The following is a 21,403-nucleotide window of genomic DNA, read 5'->3' as shown; positions in this document are numbered from 1 at the left end:
CACCTATTAAGCTGTATGACCATAGTGGTGTCCCTCCTGTACAAAGGAGATAATAAATTATTTGAAGTTTAATTTTGAACTTTATAGAACATGAATCCACAGTGCCTATGATAGTGCTTGAAATACAGTAAATGTGCAGCAAACATTTTCTTCTACTGAATTTCACCTGAAACTTTAAGAAACTTGATTAATTCATGCATTAAAAACAAATCCTTTAGTAGAGACTATATGTTAATAAATATGAATAGTGGAAGTAAAATTAGGTTATCAGCAGACTTGTTGATAGCAATTCATAATGCTGGCTGCTGCTGTTACTTGGAGAACTAAGATTATGTAATGATTAGAAGAGAAAGAGTATGGTATGATACAATTATAGAGAGAATGCTAGTGCTCTTTCTTGCCAGGTAGAGAGAGCCTATCAAAGAATGGAATTCTGGAAGGCATATTGGTTGACCGCCCCCCCCCCAATAGCTAGGCCCTTTTCCCTTTCTCCATGGTGGCAGAGTTCACCTTCCAGAAGAACTCAGAATGTCAGTCACTTGATTTCCCAGTGGCAGAGTGGCTCAAGTGGTAGAGTGGCTGCGTAGTAAGCATGAGGCCCTGAGTTCAAACCCCACTACCACCTAAATAAATAAATAAGCAAACAAACAAATAAAGGTAGTAACAAATTAGATTTTGACAAGGAGATCTAAAAGTGATTCTGCTGGGAAATCTCTGGATAAGATTCCCTTTCCTGGTAAAAAGTGAGAGTCAGACACAGAGAATTCTCTTGATAACTTTTTCTCTTCTTTTTCCCTAATTTTGCTTAAGAATGGGAAGCTAGCCAGTGGTATGTCCCTATAATCCCAGCACTCAGGAGGCTAAGGCAGGAAGATTGTGAGTTCAAGGCAGGAAGAAGGAGGGAGAAAAGAATGAGGAGGAGGAGATTGTCTCACAACTATGACCAATAAGCCTGAAGATTTTTTTTTAAGTGCCAGTAACACTTGATTGCAGTGTCCCCACTGCACACCCACTTCTAAGAGGATCTGCTCTTACTGGTAGCTAAATGCAAGAAGGAGTATGGGAAAGATATACAGTCTGGCAGTTAGTGGCATTTTTAACTTTAATTTTTTGATTGACACATAATAAACTGATAGCAATTTTGGGCCACTGAATCAACCCTGGAAGCACTCACCTCAAGACTCTCTATTTAGGCCACTGTGGCTGAATCTAGCTGAATTCATTCCTTTCTTATTTATGGGAATCAACAGATTCTTCTTCTTACTTACCTAGTTTTGAGTTAGGATTATGTAATCCAAAACCATTTGGTCCCACATAACAGACATTCATAACAAGTACAAGTGTAGTTATGGACTGTAACTTCTCTCACCACACACCCTTCTAAAAGGACCTGCCCTTAGCAAATAATTTATATACACCATGATGCCTTCCCTTGCCATAATTTGTGGATATATGCTTCAATGTATAGGAAGGCTGAATTAATTATACTCTTTGTCTTAACTTTTCTTCACTAAATCAATCACACACATACAGGAAAACTTTGCTTAAAAAAATCGTGTAGAGTAAAGGATGGGGCTGGTACCGTAGACAGTTCAAGTCCTTTGAAAATAGTAGCTACAAGGGAGCAGAAAACCCAATGGAAGTAGAGATAACTGGTCTTGAGAATCAAGAAGAATTGGAAAGATGCACAGAGAAAAGTAGATATAGGATAAGCAACAATTTGAGAGACAGGGTCTGTCTTCTTGACTTTCTAATTCCAATTTCTGTCAAAGGTGATGCTGCTACTTTTTTACTGCCTTTTAATTAAGTGACTTTATGTTCTATGAGCTCCAAAATACAAGACAAGGCTGAAGAACAATGATTCAAGGTGCCAAGACCCCTGAGAGTACTTAGGTAATTTAGTGCTAAACAAAGCAATTCAAGTGTGATTGCAAATAGTGAAAAAAAAAAACCCTAGTCTATTTCTAATATAACTTGGAAAGGAATACCCCAACAAAACAAAATCCAACAAGCCCCCACAAAAAACAAACCCCAACAAAACAAAGCAAAAGAGAAATCACTAATACCTTCATTCCCAAGGTTAGAGTGAAACAAAGTTTGCTTGTAATAAGAACCCAGATATCAACTAAAACAAAGAAATGTAAATTACCTGTCATTTCTGAAAGATTTTGGGCTTCAGTTTTTAAAATTTTTGTATTGGTATAATACATATAAGTTGATGTGGGTTTGCATCTTAAAATATCAATCCAACTTTGAAAGTCATAAATAATATAGATCTTTACTGTATGTTTACTTAAATTAGGGACTCAGACATTTTACACAGAGCAAAACTTATCAAACATAGTTATACAATTCTTCATATCTTCAAAGTTTCTCACAGAGCAACAAGAAAAAAAATCTCATTCGTCCTTATCTAAAGTCTACTCATTTCCACACTGCTTCCCTCTATACTTCCTCTTCCTGGTCACACTGCTCATATTGTACACTCTCAAAAGAGCCTTGTGCAATGTGCAGTTCCATGGCAAAAACAGTAATCACGGTTTTTATTCTTTGCATTGTATCTCTAAGCTAACTTCAACACCATCCCAACCAAATTCATATTGAAAGATTTTACAAAAGCTGGGTGGGTAGTATGTGCCTATAATCCTAGTACTTGGGAGGCTGATGCAGGAGGATTGCAAGTTCAAGGCCAGCTTGGCTACATAGTAAAACCTTGTCTCAAAAAAAGAAAATATTTTATAATAAAATGAAGCAATCCTTGGTTTCTTTTCATTGTAAACAAATTTATCACAAATATTAAAAAGGTATTCACATGAGGGAGTAAGGGTAAAGGGTAAAGGAGAAATACTACGGTGAAACCCCTTTTGAACAATGAACACTTAAAAAATGAAGGACCGGAATGTAAAACAGGTCCTATTAGGCGGTGGAAGTAGATGAGTGGAGAGGTTAAAGGAGGGTGAATATGGGTCATACACTTTATATACTTTGAAAGGTGAACAATGAAACCTGTAGAAATCATTTTAAGCTGAGGGAAGGGGGTGAAAGAGAAGGATGGTGAGGATGAACTTCATCAAGGTACATTGTAAGCATATGTGAAAATGTCTCAATGAAACCCCCTTATAACAAATGCATGTGAATAAAACTGTTATTTAAAATGATATTCAGAAGATCTTACTAGGATACGTCATACTAAAGGTAATATATGAAAATGTTAAGGTTAATAGTTTTGGAACTTGACATTTGACAGATGAGAAAAGTGATTATCTGATTATATTTTGTTTTGAAAATTTGTGATAAGACTACAAGGACCTTAAAGGGTAATATTAATACTCTTTTTTTGGTTCCATCAAGATGTTCTGTGGAGCCAGGCTCACAACTATAATCTTAGCTACTCAGAAGTCACAGATCGGGAAAATTGTGGTTTGAAGCCAGCTGGGACAAATAGTTCACAAGACACTATCTCAAAAATACCCAACACAAAAACAGGGCTGGCGGAGTGGCTCAAGTGGTAGAGTGCCTGCCTAACAAGTGTGAGACCCTGAGTTCAAACCCCAGTACCACCAAAAAAAGAGTCGTTTTGTGGAAAAGGTTGGAGAACACAGTTTAAGAATAGAGGGTATGTCCCTATTAACATATTGGGTATTCTTTCAGCAACTAGAATCTAGTCAGTATTAAGTTTTTATCATAAGTGAGTTTTTCATATTTTTATGTGTGAAAAGAGGTTTAGAAATCATTTTAGAACTTAGTTCAATGCCATACAAATCTTGCCTCCTTTCAGTAAAGGTTTCTTAGGTAGATGTATGTTTCTTAAACAGTAGGGTTTTATCTGCTACCTACATATTTACCTTATTGAAAATGACTCTATTTTTCATAAAGAATTTAGGGAAAGTTTTAAATCACAACTTTGGCTCTGATTCCTCAACCATATCAATATTATTTTTTTTTCAGATCTGGTTTTACAGATCTCCTTTTCTTTTGTAGAATGTTTAAAGAACGTACTACGAACTCACTTAACCATCCTCTTAGATTTGACAGTTAATGTTTTGCCACATTGCTTTGTTTTTCCTTCTATCTTTTCTCTCCACTAAACTACTTGAAAATAAGAAACATTATAACATTTCATACCCAAACATATCAACCTATACTGCTCTTTTATAACTGGAAGGGACAACATTAAAGACATTGCACTTATACTAGAATTTAGAATAAAAACTCAAGGTTTCTTTCTCTCTCTCTCTCTTTTTTTTTTTTTGCTTTTTAAAAAACAATTTAAAAGAAGTTACTGCAGTATATAGCTAGAAAATGTTGTGAATAGTCTAATTTAACTAAGTCTTTAATACCAATAATAGTAAGGAAATATGATCCACAGCCTGACTTACTATGTGCTGAGCACTATCCTAGACACATTACCTTTTCTGATCTTCAAAACAATCCTTCAACTTAGGTATATTTGTTATTTCCACTGTGAATATTAGTAAACTAATATTTCTGATTCCAGAGTCTTTCCTCTTTCTACAGCACTATTTAAAATAAATACCAATAGTCTCCATCAATTAATGAAATTCACTTTTGGAAAAAATGTGGTTTAAAGGCTGGTAGAGTGGATCAAATGCAATTTAAAAAAAATACAGGTTCCTTTTAATGAATCTTTTTCCTCCTTGTCATCTGTTTCCTAAAATTAACTTTGTCTTTCATTCATCTTAACGAAACACACTAGTTAAATGGGAAAATTACAAAGTACCTACATGTCAAGCTGAGCACAGCAGTACAGGTCTGCAATCCCAGCACTCGGGAGGCTGAAGCAGGAGGATCCCAAGTTTGGGATACACAGTTTCAGGCCAGCCTGGGCTACATAGTCAGATTCCGTCTCCCAAAAAAAGCATCTACATGTTGGATGTGACTGAATTCATTTAATGATTTTATTTGTGACAGCATCAGTACTATACATAAAGGAAATATGAAGATTTGTTTCCTCCATGATGATTAACAAATTGAGGGTTAGACTAGATGTGTGGCTCAAGTGGTAGAGTGCCTGCCCAGGAAGTGTAAGGCTCTGAGTTCAAACTCCAATACAGCCAAACAAAAAAAAAAGTTAGGGATTGATAGTTCATGATATCTCAACAATGCTAATGAATTACTTTATGTGAAATGAAAAGCAGCTATGAAAATAAAGCAAATATTGAGCCAGAGAGCTCTCAAACAAGTGCAAATTAACTAGCAATCAAACTCAATAGTAAATAAATGGCAACTATGACACTGAAGAAAAACCTTACTGAGTTTTAAGTGAACCACACCTGCACTACACACACATATACATAAGCACATGAATTATGAACAAAGATATACCCCTGTTGACGCTGCTACCTTGCAACACACATGTGCAGTACATAGGTTAGAGATTCTCCATCCACACCAAGGCCTGACTTCTAGGGCTGTCCACTTCCCATGCCATTCACACTCTACATGCACTCTTCCCTTCTTTCTAGGCTTCCTACCCCTACATAGGTCTCCTTAAATACCTTCATAAAACAGGGATTCTTTGCGGGTCTTCTGTTCTGCAGACTGCATTACCTTTCATGCCAGGATACAGACAAGGGGGAGAAATGGGGAAAAAATGAGAGATTCTGACCAGGCTGAGACACAGAGGAACTAGGAATTTCTATAGGCAGCCCCCTGCCTAATCCAAAATACCTGCAAGGCAGAGACCTTGATAGACTGTAGGCCCTCAGTTAGAATCTGGATCATATTTTCAATACAGGGCACTGGAGATAGCTGGCCACAATCATCAAAGACCAGCTGTGATAAGAGAAAAGGGCACTGTCTAGGGGCCTGTAAAAGAAAGATCAGGAGAGGATGAAGGATTAGATTTCAGTAAACATGCTCCACTATCTGTTCCCTTGGTTGCCTTGCCACCTCTACCCACCACCTCACTTGGAGAATATTGGCCACAAAAGAGGTTATTTCATCTTCCAAGACTGAAACAAGGTTCTGACAAATCATGTAGTTGATCAGGCGGGCAAACTTTCCCAGATGTAGCAACCAGGTCTCTGTCTGCTTCAGCTTCTGCTGCAGCTGCTGGCGCAGTACCCTCTGAAGGTATATGGAGCCTTCACCTTTTCTGATCCTGTGGGAGTTTTGCACTCGCTCCTGTAGGCCCTGTTGCATGTGGTATGTGTCCTCATGAATCTGTCAGGGTAGAAAGGGAAAACTCAACGGAGACAGAAGGATGGAGAGTAAACCAACCACCCATTGGTCTGTGCAATCAAGTCTTGGTGTCTGGAACCCAGAACTTAGTTATGAATGTAGAGGGCTCTTTTTTAGTAGAGATTGACCCCAGAAATTTTTAAGTGATAAAAGAAGATGCAAAGCAGAGGACATATATTAAAAAGACAATGTGCCAACCAGATAGGCCAGGCCTCTCTATTGAAAGCACCCTCTGCCGCTGCCCCAGGATTCAACTCATAAAGAAACTTTGTTTTTATGTATATACAGAGCATCATGATGTACAGGACAGACAAAGATGGCTAAAACTCAGCCACTATTTCCAGGATATGGACTGTAACCATTAGGCCTAGGTGATGTGGCCTGCTGAGTAACATAATACTGCTTTATGTTCTAGTAGAATCTATTTCTGGGCACTGACATAGACTTTCTATTAAGGAAGGGGAAATGTGAGAAAAACCTGGGAACCTCTTTGTGGGTTCTTCTCAGCTCTAGTTTTCCCAATCTACAAAGACTTTCAAAAGTTGTCAAGTCTCTGACCTTATCCTGATGAAAAATGTAATGCAGACACAAGAAAGCTGTGCGTGGCCAAATGGACCCTTGGTTCTTGCGGCTCTACTCTTCCTTATGATGGTTCAGGAACTCATAGTTAGAAATGATTGATGTCTGCAGATTGTATTTCTTTTGTCTACAAAGTCAAATCTCAGTATTCTGAGACCCAGTTAAGCCCTAAGCAAGGTACATCATTCCTAAACATGTCCTCAGACTTGGTGAGGTGCTCTAGCAATACCCTCAATACCTAATGCTTCCCACTTCGCAGCCCTCAGTGCACCACCACTATTTAGAAACTTGTATGACTCATCCACTACACTCTAAGCTCCTTGAGGAGGACCATTTTCCATTCCTAATTCAGTTTTTTTTAATTGATTAACAAAATGCCTAGCATACAGAAGTTTCACAGTGTTTGTAGAAAGAATGTAACACCTCACATTGAAAGGTCCTACCGGCCAATAAGGAGAAAAACCATACAATAATAATTATTACTACAATAGAACAATACATTTTTATAACACAGCACTTTGTGAAATAACTTGTAAGTTATGAGGGAGTTTCTTTTAAACCTGGAATTCTATACCTATCCACAGTATCATTAAATTGTAGGATGAATAAAGATATTTTTAGATTCACAAAGACTCAGAAAATTTATCATCCATATATTCTCCCTGGAGGAAAAAAAGGAATAGTACATTCTGATAAAGAGAAAGGAATCCAAGAGAACAAAGTCATCTCCAAGAAGCTTTATTTGGCAAAGAAATTTGGGAAATATACTCTTCTTTTAAATGGCTAGGCAGTAAAATAAGAATGTTCATAGCTATCGAGAACTCAAATTCTAGGAAGAGTAGAGAGAATGAGAGTAGAGGAATTAGGAGAGTGCTAATGTTCTTATTTTGCTTGGAAAAAGATTTAAATGCAAATTCATATTTGCAAATTCATTCATTCAGCTAATGCTCACTGACAATAAGCAGTACTAGAGATACATCAGTGAATGAAACGATAAAAACAATCTGCCCTGGAGGCTGCAGACAAAAGATATAATGAATAATTCATATTGTATGCAAAAAAGGTAATAAGTGCTATGGAAATTTTAGACAGGCCAGGAAATAGGAATTCAGAGTATTGGTGAAAGGAGAAAGGATATCTATCAAACATCAACAGTTTACATCATTTTTTCTTCAATATTTCTAATGTATTTTAGTTTTTTAGTTAGTGATGGATTGTTTTAGTAAGCAGCAAAAGCTGAAGCTGGTGGCTCACACCTGTAATCTGAGCTACTTGCAGGACTGAGACCAGGAGGATCAACGGTTCAAGGCCAGCTCAGTCAAGTAGTTTATGAGACCCCCAAAATAACCAGAGCAAAATAGACTGGAGGTGTGACTCAAATGGTAGGGTGCTTCCTTTGCAAGGGTGAAGCCCTGAGTTCAGACTCCAGTCCTACCCTACCCCACTCAAAAAAAGGCAGCAGGATGCATTTACTCGGCACTGATTATAAGATTGGTTCTAAAACAATTCATTACCAACTGTGATGATTATTGATCCCCTATCTCCCACCGCTGCCTCTTCATGGTGACTACAACAGGGACAGGTTTCTTTCCATTCCATGCAATAGCATAGAAAGTGGCTCCATGTATTGCATATGTTAGTCTTTTCTTTCTTTTTTGGGGGAGAAGAGGGGAAGTATCGGGTTTTGAACTCAGGGCTTTGTGCTTGCTAGGCAAGCACTCTACCACTTGAACCCCATCTCCAGTCCTATCTTTTCACTTCTTAAATGATGTTTTTGATGATACACATTTAACTTTAATATAAAACAATTCACTGTTTTCATATTACAATTTTATATTTTCTTTAAGAAACCCCACCCTACCCTGACATAACAAAAACATTGCCCCATTTTATCTTATAAAAGATTTTTGGGTTTTTCCTTTCACATTTAAATCTTTTATCCACCACGAATTAATTTTTGCATATGGTCTAGCAACTATCAGGAGACAATTTCAGGTATGGGGAAAGGTTGAGACAGGATCTTGCTATGTAGCCCAGGCTGGCCTTGAACTTTTGATTTTGTGATTCTCCTACCTCAACCTCTGAAGTGCTGGGATTACAGATATGCACTACTGTGTCTGGCTTACATAAGAACTTTTTTTTTTTTTGCAGTGCTGGGGATTGAACCCAGGGCCTTGCACATGCTAGGCAAGTGCTCTATCATTGAACTACATCCCCAGCCTTTAACAATGATGTCTATTATTATCATTATCATCATTATTATTTTATAGTACTGGGGCTGGTGGAGTGGCTCAAGTGGGGATTGAACCCAAGGATTTGCACATGCTAGGCAACAATGATGTTTTTAAAGAGTATTTATGATAGCAAAAAAAAAACTCCATCAAATATCTAGTAAAACATCTAATCTGATATGTTCAAGACATCTAATCCACAAATTTTTGGTAAAATAAATTTTAAAAGGCAAAATAAATGAGGAGATCCTTGTTTATGGTCAGGGAGTTAAATGTTAAGGTAGCAATTTTCCAAAATTGATCTACAGATTCAAAGCAAACCCTTAAAAATTTAAGTAGGTAATTTTGTGGAAATCAACCAGTTGATTCTAAACTTTATAGGAAATTTCAAAGAACCTAAAACACTCAGAGTAATCTAGAAGAACAGAAAATTTGTAGGATTTACAATAACAGATGAAAAACCTCATAAAGCTAGAATAATTAAGTTTACCACTGACACAAAAATATAGTCAAACAGACTAGCAGACAGAATAGAGTCTAGAAATAAATTCACACAGATAGAAAAAATCTTATTTAAGAAAAAGACACCAACACTATTAAGTAGGGGAAAAGATAATCTTAATAATAAATGGGAAAATAAACCATGACTTTTATCTCATGCCATACACAGAATTAATTTGAAATGGATCATAGACCTAAATCTGACAGAGAAAGTAACAAAATTTCTAGAAGAAAACATCAGAGACTATCTACCTGACCTTGAGGTAGGCAAAGATTATTTTAAACCAGGACCCAAAAGGCTTAGTAACACTGGAGGTACAAAGGCAGAAATGAAAAAAGATTGATAAAATGAACTTTAAGAAAATTAGCTGGGCATGATGGAGCATGCCAGTAATCCTAGCACTTGGGAGGCAGAGGCAGGAGGATTTTAGGTTTGAGACCAGCCTGGGCTACAAAGAGAGTTTGAAGCCAGTCTTGGTTCTACAGTGAGACCCTGTACCAAAAAAGAAAATAAAATTAAAATCCTCTGTCCATCAAAAGACACCATTAAAATAGTGAAAACACAAGCCACTGACTTAGAAAAATGTCTATGACACATTATTTCATACAGAACTTATGTTTAGAAAGTATAAAGAACTCTTAACAGTTAGGAAAAACCAGTGTTTTTCCTATTCTCACACACCACCCAGTATACTGAACGTACCAGGTGTGTGGAGGTTTTCCCACACACACCAAAAACTTCTTCAGCAAACACTACTTGTGTGTCTCATAATTTACCTCAATTCTGGCACTATCTACCTGGAGATTGCTACAGATTCCTCTGATTGACAACTCAGTCCCACAAGACTGCCACTTCAAATGCCAATCACAAGTCATAGTGTGGTTACCTATTGTCCTAGTTCATTTGTGCTGCTTTACAGAATACCTGAGACTGGGTAATTTATAAAGAACAGAAATGTATTTTGTCACAGATTTGGAGGCTGGCAAGTCCAAGATCTGTTAAGAGTCTTCTTGCTGCATCCTTCAGATGGGAGGAACACTATATCTTTAAGTGGCAAAAGGTAGAAGGGCAAAGAGGCAAAAAGGGGTAAGGGCAGAGTCCTCATGGCCCAACACCTTCCAAAGGTCACATCACCTAACACTGCCTCAGTAGCACATGCTTGAAACACCTGAAAACAAAAGATAACAATAGGCCATGGGCAAGAAGCAAGAACACAACAGGGTCTTTGTGAGCCCTAGACATGACTTGTGCACCTAAGATACAAAGTAGGGAGAATTAGGAAGGTCTCCATTTTTGCATGCATCTACTACCCATAGTGGCCTGCCAAAGGTCCAAGATAGAATCAAAGATAATTCCAGTAGCATGAAAGATCAGGATTCCTAAATTGCTTAGTATACTGATACCCTAAGGCCACCACAACAACTGACAAAAGAAACATTGTTATGTTCTTTTTCCTCCTTTCTCCTAGACCAGGATCAACCCTTATAGAAAGATTGCCTCTCAGTTTGTGCTCACCTCTTCTTGACCTATCTATTCCAGTCCAGCTGTTGCTGGGCGGGATAGTGGTTCTGATCGCACTGCAGAGTCCAGGTTGCACAGGGAATACCAGGAGGAACTTAACTAAGAGAGGGCAGGAACTCTGGGGCGCTCAGCTTGGAGAAAAGGTTTACAACAATGGGACCCTCTTACCAGTTGAAGAATGGATGTACAGAGATTCAGACAGTGACAGAGTAACCGTAGAGCCTTGTGTTTCTCTTTGGCTAGAGCCTTCTTCAGGTCCAGCAGCTCATAGCACTTATCTGGATCCTTGGGTATCCAGGACACACAGTGTAGCTCCTGCAGAAGCCTGGAATCAAAAAATAAGCTAGTTAGGAAACCCATCTCTCCCTCCTAGGACATCTTTGATCTCTTCCCAGCTCAGCTCACCCCAGACTAAGGAAATGTTTACAAAGGTTGTCATATTCCCAGTGACCAACAGTAACAGCTTCCTCCTGAGAGTTCTTTGGCAGAGTTCAATCCCAGAGAGTTGCTAACTGGGGAATTATTTGGAAAAGGTTCAGGGTATGTGCAAATGTTTATACCTGTGACCTCTTTGACAGGCGGGAGGGTCAAATAGGTTCCAAGTTCTGACTTAGGAGAGAAGACAAAGAGACTTTCTTCCTTGAATAAGGGAAGCTGAAGGCCCTAAAAATCTAGATTGACAAATGAGTCTTAGGATCAAAAGTGATGAAACTGCAACTTCTCTATGGGCTGACCATCCCTGAGGAAGCTCACTTCTGTTACCCACTTTCCTCATTTTCCTCAGAGATGATTCTTAAACATTCCTAAAAGAACCCCAACAAGCAGACAGGAAGACCAGGATAAGGATGAAAAGCCAAGTGTGTGTCATTTATTCTCTCATTCAATGCCTACTAAGAAACACTGAATATGTCTATTTATATATATGATCTCATTTAATTCTTATTAGAGTTGTGTAGCAGAAATATGTGTACTAGTTTGCAGATCAGTAAACTGAGGCTCAAAGAGTAAAGTCTTTTACTAGTTTTCAGGATCACATTTGGATATATTCACTTTTCCAAGCCCGTATGCTTTTAATTATGCCATGATAATTAGGCAAGACTGGAGGATGGAACCTGCTTAGAACAGAGGTTACAAACTGGTAACTAGTGGGTCAAATTCAGACTGAAACATTTTCCAATGTGCACTACTAAGATTTGGCCAGCACAGTGTTTTAATTAAAACTTAAGGCAAGTTGTTAAAATTAAGAACTTTTGCCACAAAATGTGGACTTTCAAGAAATCCTGAAAAATAAGATGGCCAATCACACTGGACCTATATTCCCCAAATGTCAGTTAGTTGGAACCGAGTAGTGACTGTCCTATTCAGATGCAATCTCTGGATTGCAGTTCCCATGATTCTTAATGCTTGCACCCAAACATGGTATTCCTTCAATACCTCTGGCTCAGGTCCCATAGACATCTGAGTTTGAACTCCTATCACAGAATATACTTGGGAATAGAGTGGCTAAAGCATCGTGAAGGGAAGATAAGGAAGCACTGAAAATAGGAATAACCAATCTTTTCAAAACAACAACAAAGTCGAGTGTCAGTGGCTCACGCCTATAATCCTCCTGCTCAGGAGGCAGATATCAGGAGGATCCCAGTTCAAAGCCAGCCTGGGCAAACAGTTTGAGAGACCCTGTCTCAAAAATAACTAACATATAAAGGGCTGGTGGAGTGGCTCAAGGTGTAGGCTCTGAGTTTAAGCGCCAATACAGCAAATGAACCCTCCCCCAAAAAAAACAAAATGTATGTGTGTGTGTGTGTGTGTGTGTGTGTGTGTGTGTGTATGCATTGGTGTAATGATAGAACAATAATGCCACTGTTTTCAGCCTCAGGCCTTACCACTTGGAAAATGGAGCCATTCCCAATAATAGCCCTGCCCTTTAGCAAAATATCCTGCGCTCTAAGACAAGCTCCACTGAAGCTCCACCCCCATCAGGGACTCCTGCACATGCACAAACCTCTTAACCTCCCTCTTCTATAAAAAGCCATGCCTGGCCTGGACTCGCTCTCTTCCTGCGCCATCTTTCCAGGGTCAGCCAGGCGGCTTGTGTTTGTCATTAAACCCTGCTCTTGGACGTGAGATTTTCTCGTAAGCTTTCTTTGTGAGCAGCATTTTTCCTAACATTTGGTGCCGTGACTCAGATCGGGTACGCTCCCGGCACTGACCTTGCTCTCCCAGCCTACCTCACCCCTCACTCCCAGCACTGACCTTGCTCTCCTGGCCTCCCCCACCCCATCCTGGTCTCTCTCTCTCTACTCCCATTCCCTTCCTCCAGGACCAGAGCTGCCTTGCCAGAACCCCCGATCCTAGAAAGCGCTGCTCCCTCACTAGCTCACAACAAAATTCCTCCACCCCAGCGCACCTGCAACCACCATCTACCACTGGCCAATCTTCCCTCAAGGTCCTCTCTGGGTGAGTCCTCCTCTCATGTAGAGCTGTGATCTCTCTCTCATTTCCTCAAAATCCTAGCACTAGGTCTTGACTCGCTCCCATCCCTGGGAACCGGGCTCCCACCTAGGGACTGTGGATCCCCCATGGTGAAGACGTTCCCTCTGGGTGCTCCACATGTCTCTCTGTCTCTCTCTCTCTCTCTCTCTCTCTCTCTCCCTCTCTCTCTCTCCTGAGGACCTAATATTTCGGGGATGCCTGCCATATCTCTCCTCAGGTCAGGCCTCACCAGGAGAGTTGGACCACCCAAAATTCCTTCAGACTCCCCATTGGGATGTCTTCTGGCCAATCTTGGGCCCTTATGCCTCACGCCCGATCTTAAGCCCTGAAAGCTCATTTTTCTCTGTAATCAGGCCTGGCCCCAATATCCATTAGACAATGACTCCAAATGGCCACTTAATGGCACTTTTGATCACAATATTTTAAGGGATTTATACAATTTCTGTGAGCGCACTGGTAAATGGAAGGAATTTCCCTATGTCCAATCCTTTTCTTATCTCCACATCAACACCCCCCTTCTGTACTTCCTGTTCCCCTGCACAGGTCCTATTAGCCTCTGAACCAGTCTCAAAACCAGCCAAATCCTCTTCTGAACCTCCTGACTCTGAAAATTTCCCTTCTTTTGACCCTGCTAATGAGCCTCCACCTTATCAGAAACTAGCTTCCATTGTTCAACCGTCAGCCCCCGCCCCTCCTTCCACCCTCCCCTCCTCCCCTCCTTCCACCGTTTCCCCTGCCCCTCCTTCTGCCCCTCCTTCAGCCCACCCTTCCACCCGTCCTTCTGCCCACCCAGAATCACAGGATCCCATGAGACCCCCACACACTCACTCTCACGGACTCCCCAGTCAGCCAGTTTCCATCTACCTTCTCCAGAAAGTGGCCAGAGTGGAAGGCATTGTGAGGGTCCATGTCCCCTTTTCCCTTGCTGACCTCTCTCAGATAGAAAAGCACCTTGGCTCTTTCACCACTAACCCAGATTCTTATGTTAAAGAGTTCCAATACTTGGCTCAATCCTATGACCTTACTTGGCATGACATCTATCTCATTTTTCCTCCACCCTCCTTCCAGAGGAGAGACACAGGGTCTGGGACATGGCTAGGGCACATGCAGATGAGATCCACTGCACCACCCCCGCCCATCCTATAGGAGCTGCGGCAATCCATACTGAGGAGCCTAATTGGAATTACCAAACCGGTGACAGAACACTTAGGGATCAGATGGTTACTTGTTTAGTGGCAGGACTAAAAAAGATGACCCAAAAGGTTGTTAATTTTGATAAACTCAGAGAAATTCAACAAGAAAAAGAGGAAAATCCAGCTAGTTTCTTGTCCCACCTCACAGAGGCACTACAACACCATACAAAATTGACCCTGAAACTCAGGATGAGACAATCATTCTCATGACCCACTTTATCTCCCAGTCAGCCCCAGATATAAGAAGAAAACTTAAAAGGCTGGAAAATGGCCCTCAGACTCCACAGGCTGAAATTTTAAATGTGGCCTTCAAGGTCTATAATTACCAAGAAGAACAGCAAAGGGCTGATAAGGAGAGGAGAGATAAGACTGAATTCCAGATGCTGGCACAAGCCCTTTGACAAAGGCCTCCGACCTCTAACTCCCGAGGCCAGGAAAAATCCTGAACACTTCCCAACCCATGTTTTTGGTGTGGCCTTGATGGACACTGGGCCTGTGCATGTCCTAAACCATGCTGCCCACCGGGGCCATGTCCTAAGTGCAAACAGGAGGGCCACTGGGCGATGGACTGCTCCCTCAAGGCACAGGGTCTAAGCCCCACTACTGTCTCTCCTCCCTAACTGATCTTTTAGGACTGGTTACTATGGCTGATGACTGATGGAGCCCAGGACTCCCAGGCCTGACAACCATAACCTCACGGGAGCCATGGTAAAGGCCATCATTGATGGTAGGCCTATCTCTCTCCTCATAGACACCAGCACCACTTTTTCTGCCTTGCTGGAGTTCTGGGGACCTGCCAAGACTTCTTTAACCTCCATAGTCGGGGTGGAGGGAACTCCTAACCAGCCCTTAATGACTTTTCCTTTAACCTGCATACTGGGAGATATACTTTTTACTCACTCCTTCCTAGTCCTCCCTAATTGCCCCACCCCACTCTTGGTAAGAGACATTTTGTCAAAATTCCAGGCCACTCTCACATTACACCCACTCCCTCTTAAGCCATGACCCATTAACCCCTTGTCTCCATCCTCACGGCCCCTCCTTGCCATTATGGGTGCCCTGGTTCCACAAGCCTCTCCTGACCCCTTGCCCTTACCCACTATGCTGGTGGACCCCATTGTGTGGGACCTCCAAAACCCTGCAGTCACTACACATCATGAGCTAATTGTTATTACTCTCAAGGATCCCTCTGTTTTCCCAAACCAACCTCAATATCACATTTCTCTAATCCACTTACAGGGATTAAAGCCTGTCATCTCAGAGCTTCTTGCTAAGGGCCTGCTTCGCCCAATCCACTCCCCCTATAACACTCCTATTCTGCCTGAAAAAAAGCCCAATGGGTCTTACCAGTTGGTGTAGGATCTCCACTCAGTCAATGTGGCAGTGACTCCTATACACCCTGTGGTGCCCAACCCTTACACTCTCCTGTCTCTCATCCCCGGTACCACCACCAATTTCACAGTCCTGGACTTAAAAGACACTTTCTTCACTATCCCTATCCACCCACAGTCCCAAAACTTCTTTGTCTTCACCTGGACTGATCCAGATTCTCATACTTCCCAACAATTGATCTGGACTGTTTTGCCTCAGGGATTCCGGGACAGTCCTCACCTCTTTGGCCAGGCTCTGGCTACGGACCTCCTCACCCTCCATCTCTCCCTGAGTAAACTCCTCCAGTTTGTAGATGACCTCCTGCTCTGCAGCTCCTCTCTCTAGGATAGCCAACAACACACTGCTCTTCTGTTCAATTTTCTGGGAAAAAGGGGATACCGTGTGTCCCCTAACAAGGCTCAACTGTCTCTAACCCAGGTGACTTACCTGAGCCTATCTATCTCCCCTTCTCATAAGGCTATCACCCTAGATCATAAGGCCTTGTTAGCCTCTCTCCCTGCCCTCACCACCAAGGCTGAAATTCTCTCCTTCCTTGGCCTGGCTGGCTACCTCAGAGCCTGGGTGCCCAACTTCAGTCTAATGACCAAGCCACTAAATGAGATATCCAGGGGTCCCATCCAAGAGCCCCTGGACCCCTCTCGGCCTGTGTTAGGTCATTTTAAAACCCTCTTACAAGCCTTGGTACAAGCCCCAGCACTTTGCCTGCTGGACCTCACTCACCCCTTTTTCCTTTACATTTCTGAGAGGCAAGGGTTTGCCCTAGGAGTTCTGGAACACAACATAGGGCACCCCTTCACTCCAGTAGCATACCTCTCCAAACAGACCCCACTACCAGGGGATGGGCCCCATGCTTTAGGGCCCTGGCAGCTGCTTCTCTCTTGATCCAAGAAAGCAAAAAGCTTACCTTTGGGTCCCCCCTTACTGTTTACTCCCCCCATAACCTCTTGGAACTCCTCACATATAAGGGACTTTACTCTATGCCCCCCTCCCATATCCTATCCCTCCAGGTGGCCTTGGTTGAGGATCCCCCCCCTAACTTTCATCTTGTGTTCCCCAGTTAACCCAGCCACTTTTCTTCCTCTCTCTTCAACACCCCTTGTTCACTCCTGCCCTGAGATCTTTGAGGAGCTCCTCCCCTGCCCAGACCACATTCAGGAGGGCACCCTTTCTCAGGCTGACTACACTTGGTTCATTGATGGCAGCTCCTTTGTTCACAATGGACAGCTAAGAGCTGGATAGGCTATTGTGTCTGATTCTGCCATCATTGAGGCATGCCCTCTCCCTTTGGGTACTACTTCCCAAAGGGCAGAATTGACTGCCCTGGCCAGAGCTCTAACCCTGGCAAAAGACAAAGCTGTCAACATTTACACTGACGGTAAATGTGTTTCACACTTTATTGTCCACTCTGCTATCTGGAAGGAAAGGGGATTCCTAACTACAAGAGGAACTCTCATTATCAATGCTGCCTTAATAGCCCAGGTCTTAGAGGCTTCACGCCTCCCTTCCCAGGTAGGCATTACTCATTGCAAAGCCCATCAAACTGATTCTTCCATAATTACCAGAGGAAACAACTGAGTGGATACAGAGGCCAAGTGGGCAGCCCTCCAAACTGCATCCCAATTGGCCATGTACCCCCTTACCCCAGCTTCTTCCACCTCCTCACTAAACTCTCCCCCCTTTTGAAGTTATGGCTGTCCATTCCTCCTTATCACAGTTCAGCCAGAACCCCCTAAACTTTCCCCCACTCTCCTCAATCCTCTCCTCACTTTTCTTTGCTCTCTCCTTTGGTCTCATACTCATGATCAGTTGCCACAGCACTCTGACACCACAAAAAATAACTCCCTTCCTCCAAATGGGAGATCTGGTTTATCTAAAAAGTACCCAGCCACCTGCAGGAAAAGTGGAGAGGCCCATTTCAGGTCATCCTCACCACCCCTATGGCTGCTAAGCTAGCAGGATTTCCCTCCTGGGTACATGTTCAAAATCTAAAACTGGCAGCCCCACAAAAGACCTACCAATCTCTTCTTACAGGACCAACAAAAATAAAGATCTCCTGCCTCCCCAAGATCCTAGAAGACGGAGACACACCCATGGAGACTCCCGGGGCATAGGCAGGAGCCCTATGCCTAGGGACATGGCATCTCGCCTACTCACTCTTTATACTTCCCCCCTCCCATTCTTTCCTGTCAGTGCCTGCCCATGCTTTTACTCTTTCCTATATACACTCCACTCTGAGATTTTACTCTTCCCATCTCCCAATACAATCAGCCTCCCTCCTTTCTCATACCTTCTTTACCCCTGCTTCATAGATTGGATAGCCAACCTTCACCTCCAAAGTACTCTCTCAGACTTTACTCTTGCAGAAATCTATTCATTTTCCAACATTCTCTTTGCCTTATTGTAAACTGCACCACCTATGCTTTCACTCCATCCCTTTCTGTGGGTAATTCTTGTCCTCGTCCCCTCTCTCCTAAGTATCAGCCTATGGGCAACTTCTCCCCCTGAGTGGAGATGGCCCCATCGTGCAGCTGTCTGTTTTGGATACCTCGCCCTGTGCACCTTACTCCTTGTGCTCTCTTCTTTCTTATGGCTTGGACTTTTGCAAGCTGGGGCCTCCCCCCTTGCCCATGCCAGCCATTTACAGCATATTCCATCATGTAAAAGGCATGCTATAACACTGCCACTTTATGCCAACAACTTAATAAAAAATATTGGACGGGTATCAAGAAAGGTGACCATGCTGGCTACCACTGCCACGGGAGGAGGGGGCAACAGGTATGCTGGACTTACCTCTCACAGCTTGGTATACTGATGGAGGCAGAGTCCAGGATGAGGCCCTCAGGAAGGTCCTCCACACCCAGGTACCTCAAAGACTAAACAACTTATTCTTTTCCACCAGAAAGCCTCTCAAAATTCCATTATACACGATGTCCCTCTTTGAAACCCTTCTCCTCCAGATCATAAATACCACTTATCAACTACTCAACCACACCAATCCTACTGTAGCCTGTGGTTGTTGGATGTGTCAGCAGACTGGCCCTTTTCAGGTCATCTCCATCCCCATAAACGTTTCCACACCCTTTCCCTTAAACTGTTCCTTCACCAAAAGGCCCACTGCCTCCACTCTTTCCCCGGTTCCCCTCCCCATCCAGCCCCTCTTTGCCTGCAGAGTTCCTCAGAGATAGCTGAGGTAGGCTCCCTGGTGGCCAAAAAATGTCACACCACTAGGGCGGCCAACAAAACCAGAAACAATATCTGCTGCCCCCTCATTCCTGGGACTCTCTATGCGGTCAGAGTGTATACCCCTGTTTACCCCAAGCCTGGAAGGGCATCTACACTCCGGTATTTTTGGTTCCTGACATGGATATTATTACAGAAGGTCAGGACCTACCCATCCCCTTCACCACACGCCTTCGATCTAAAAGGGCAATTCAGGGTATTCCCTTGTTAGCTACCCTCGGAATAACATCTGCAATGGTAACAGGGGCTGTGGAAATAGGAACCTCTGTCCACTACTACCCAAAACGCTCTAATCAATTGATAAGTGATCTTCAAACAGTGGCTGAGTCCGTCCTAACCTTACAGAAACAACTTGACTCCCTAGCCTCAGTTGTACTCCAAAACCAATGAGGCCTTGACGTGCTCACTGCAGAGAAGGGTGGTCTCTGCCTGTTTTTACAAGAAGAGTGCTGCTTCTATGTTAACCAATCAGGAGTAGTAAAAAATAAAATTAGACAACTCCAGGAAGAATTAGAAAAATGAAGAAGGGAATTGGAGGACTCTTGGAGTCCTCTAGGGAATAACATTTCACAGTGGTTCTCCTGGTTAATGCCCATCCTAATGCCTATGTTTCTTGCTCTCATATTCTTAAGCTTCCTCCCTTGTTATCATAAGAACAGTACAAAGATTTCCTTTAGACCACATGTTTGCTATTGCTAATCAAAAATTTAACCAGTTGTACCTCCAGGGATACCAACCTCTCCAAAACCACCCAGAAAAACTACTGTGAAGGCCCCATCCAGGACACCACAGGAGCCTGAGGATCCCGCCTCATACAATGCCCCCTACCAGCAGGAAGCAGATAAGAGACCAATGCTTTGCCCCAATTCCCCATCCTCAGCCCTTACCTTCATCATTATTAAAGAAAAAAATGGGGGAATGATAGAACAATAATGCTCCATTTTATAAATCGGTGGCCATTTTATCCTCAGGCCTCACCTCTTGGAAAATGGAGCCATTCCCAATAACAGCCCCGCCCTTTAGCAAAATTTTCCCGCACTCCAAGACAAGCTCCACCCAAGCTCCACCCCCACCAGGGACACCTGAGCATGTGCCAACCTCTTACCCTCCCTCTTCTATAAAAAGCCATGCCTGGCCCAGACTCACTCTCTTCCTGCGCCATATTTCCCTGGTCAGCCAGGTGGCTTGTGCCTGTCATTAAACCCTGCTCTTGGACGTGAGAGTTTCTCATGAGCTATCTTTGTGAGCGGCATTTTTCCTAACATGTAACACCATGGGAAGAGCAAAGAGTTTGGATTCAAACACCTAAGTTTGATCTCCAGACTTAATATCTGGGACAAGTTGATGTGGAAGAACATGTAATGACATTGAGATAGCTTCAGAATATATAATTCACAGGCTGGGTGGGGTGGCTCAAGTGGTAGAGCATGTGCCTAGCAAGTGTGAGGCCCTGAGTTCAAACCCCAATGCCACCAAAAAAATCAGAACATATAATTCAGATAAAAATGGTTATATAACATTATGTAACATATGATCATGTTTTGTATATATGATAGAAAAAATGACTAGAAGGATATGCAGTAAAATGTTTATAGTGGTTATTTATGAGTTCAGGGATTCAAGGTTTCTTTTTTTTTTCCTTTGGGCTTCTTTGCACTTTCCAAATTTCCTACAGTGAACACATTGTTACCTTTTCTCAAAATACTGTTTGGTCTTTTGAGACAAGGTCTTGCTATGTAATCCAGGCTGATCTGGAGCTCATGATCCTCCTCTCTCCACCTTCCAAGTGCTGGGATTACAGGTGTGTCCCATCATGCCCAGAAACCAAAACAATTTAAAAAAATTCATTGAAGTTGTATTTTACCTCACCTGCTAATATGGAGCAGCCCAGTTCCAAAGTGAGGCACAGCCAAGAGCAGACGATTCCCTAGGAAATTGTGGAGACGATGCAACCCCTGCAACCTCACATTCTTCTTCCAACTACAGAGTAGAGGTCAGTGACAATATGCTGCTCTCATTCATTTACTCCCAAAATCCCATCCCCATCA

General features: G+C 42.4%; 1 protein-coding gene across 4 annotated transcripts in view; it reads right to left on the bottom strand.

Annotated features, from left to right (window-relative positions):
• The window catches only part of Dnhd1 (dynein heavy chain domain 1), a 76,125-nt gene that overhangs the window by 48,926 nt on the left and 5,796 nt on the right, over window positions 1-21,403 (bottom strand). For 2 of the 4 annotated variants that reach the window (XM_074084803.1, XM_074084805.1), the window contains exons 7-10: window positions 21,225-21,335; window positions 11,206-11,362; window positions 5,932-6,186; window positions 4,289-5,829 (exon numbers count right to left, since the gene is read on the bottom strand). In XM_074084803.1, coding sequence (XP_073940904.1) covers window positions 5,650-5,829; window positions 5,932-6,186; window positions 11,206-11,362; window positions 21,225-21,335 — 703 coding nt within the window. In that variant the 3' untranslated portion in view covers window positions 4,289-5,649. Of the gene's footprint in view, window positions 1-4,288; window positions 5,830-5,931; window positions 6,187-11,205; window positions 11,363-21,224; window positions 21,336-21,403 lie in introns of those variants that run through there. The other 2 variants (XM_074084813.1, XM_074084810.1) reach the window with 2 other exon arrangements.

This window comes from Castor canadensis, chromosome 1 (assembly GCF_047511655.1).
Source record: "Castor canadensis chromosome 1, mCasCan1.hap1v2, whole genome shotgun sequence".
Classification (NCBI taxonomy): domain Eukaryota; kingdom Metazoa; phylum Chordata; class Mammalia; order Rodentia; family Castoridae; genus Castor; species Castor canadensis.
The sequence above is the reverse complement of the archived record's forward strand: the minus strand, read 5'-3'. Positions and strand labels throughout refer to the sequence as shown.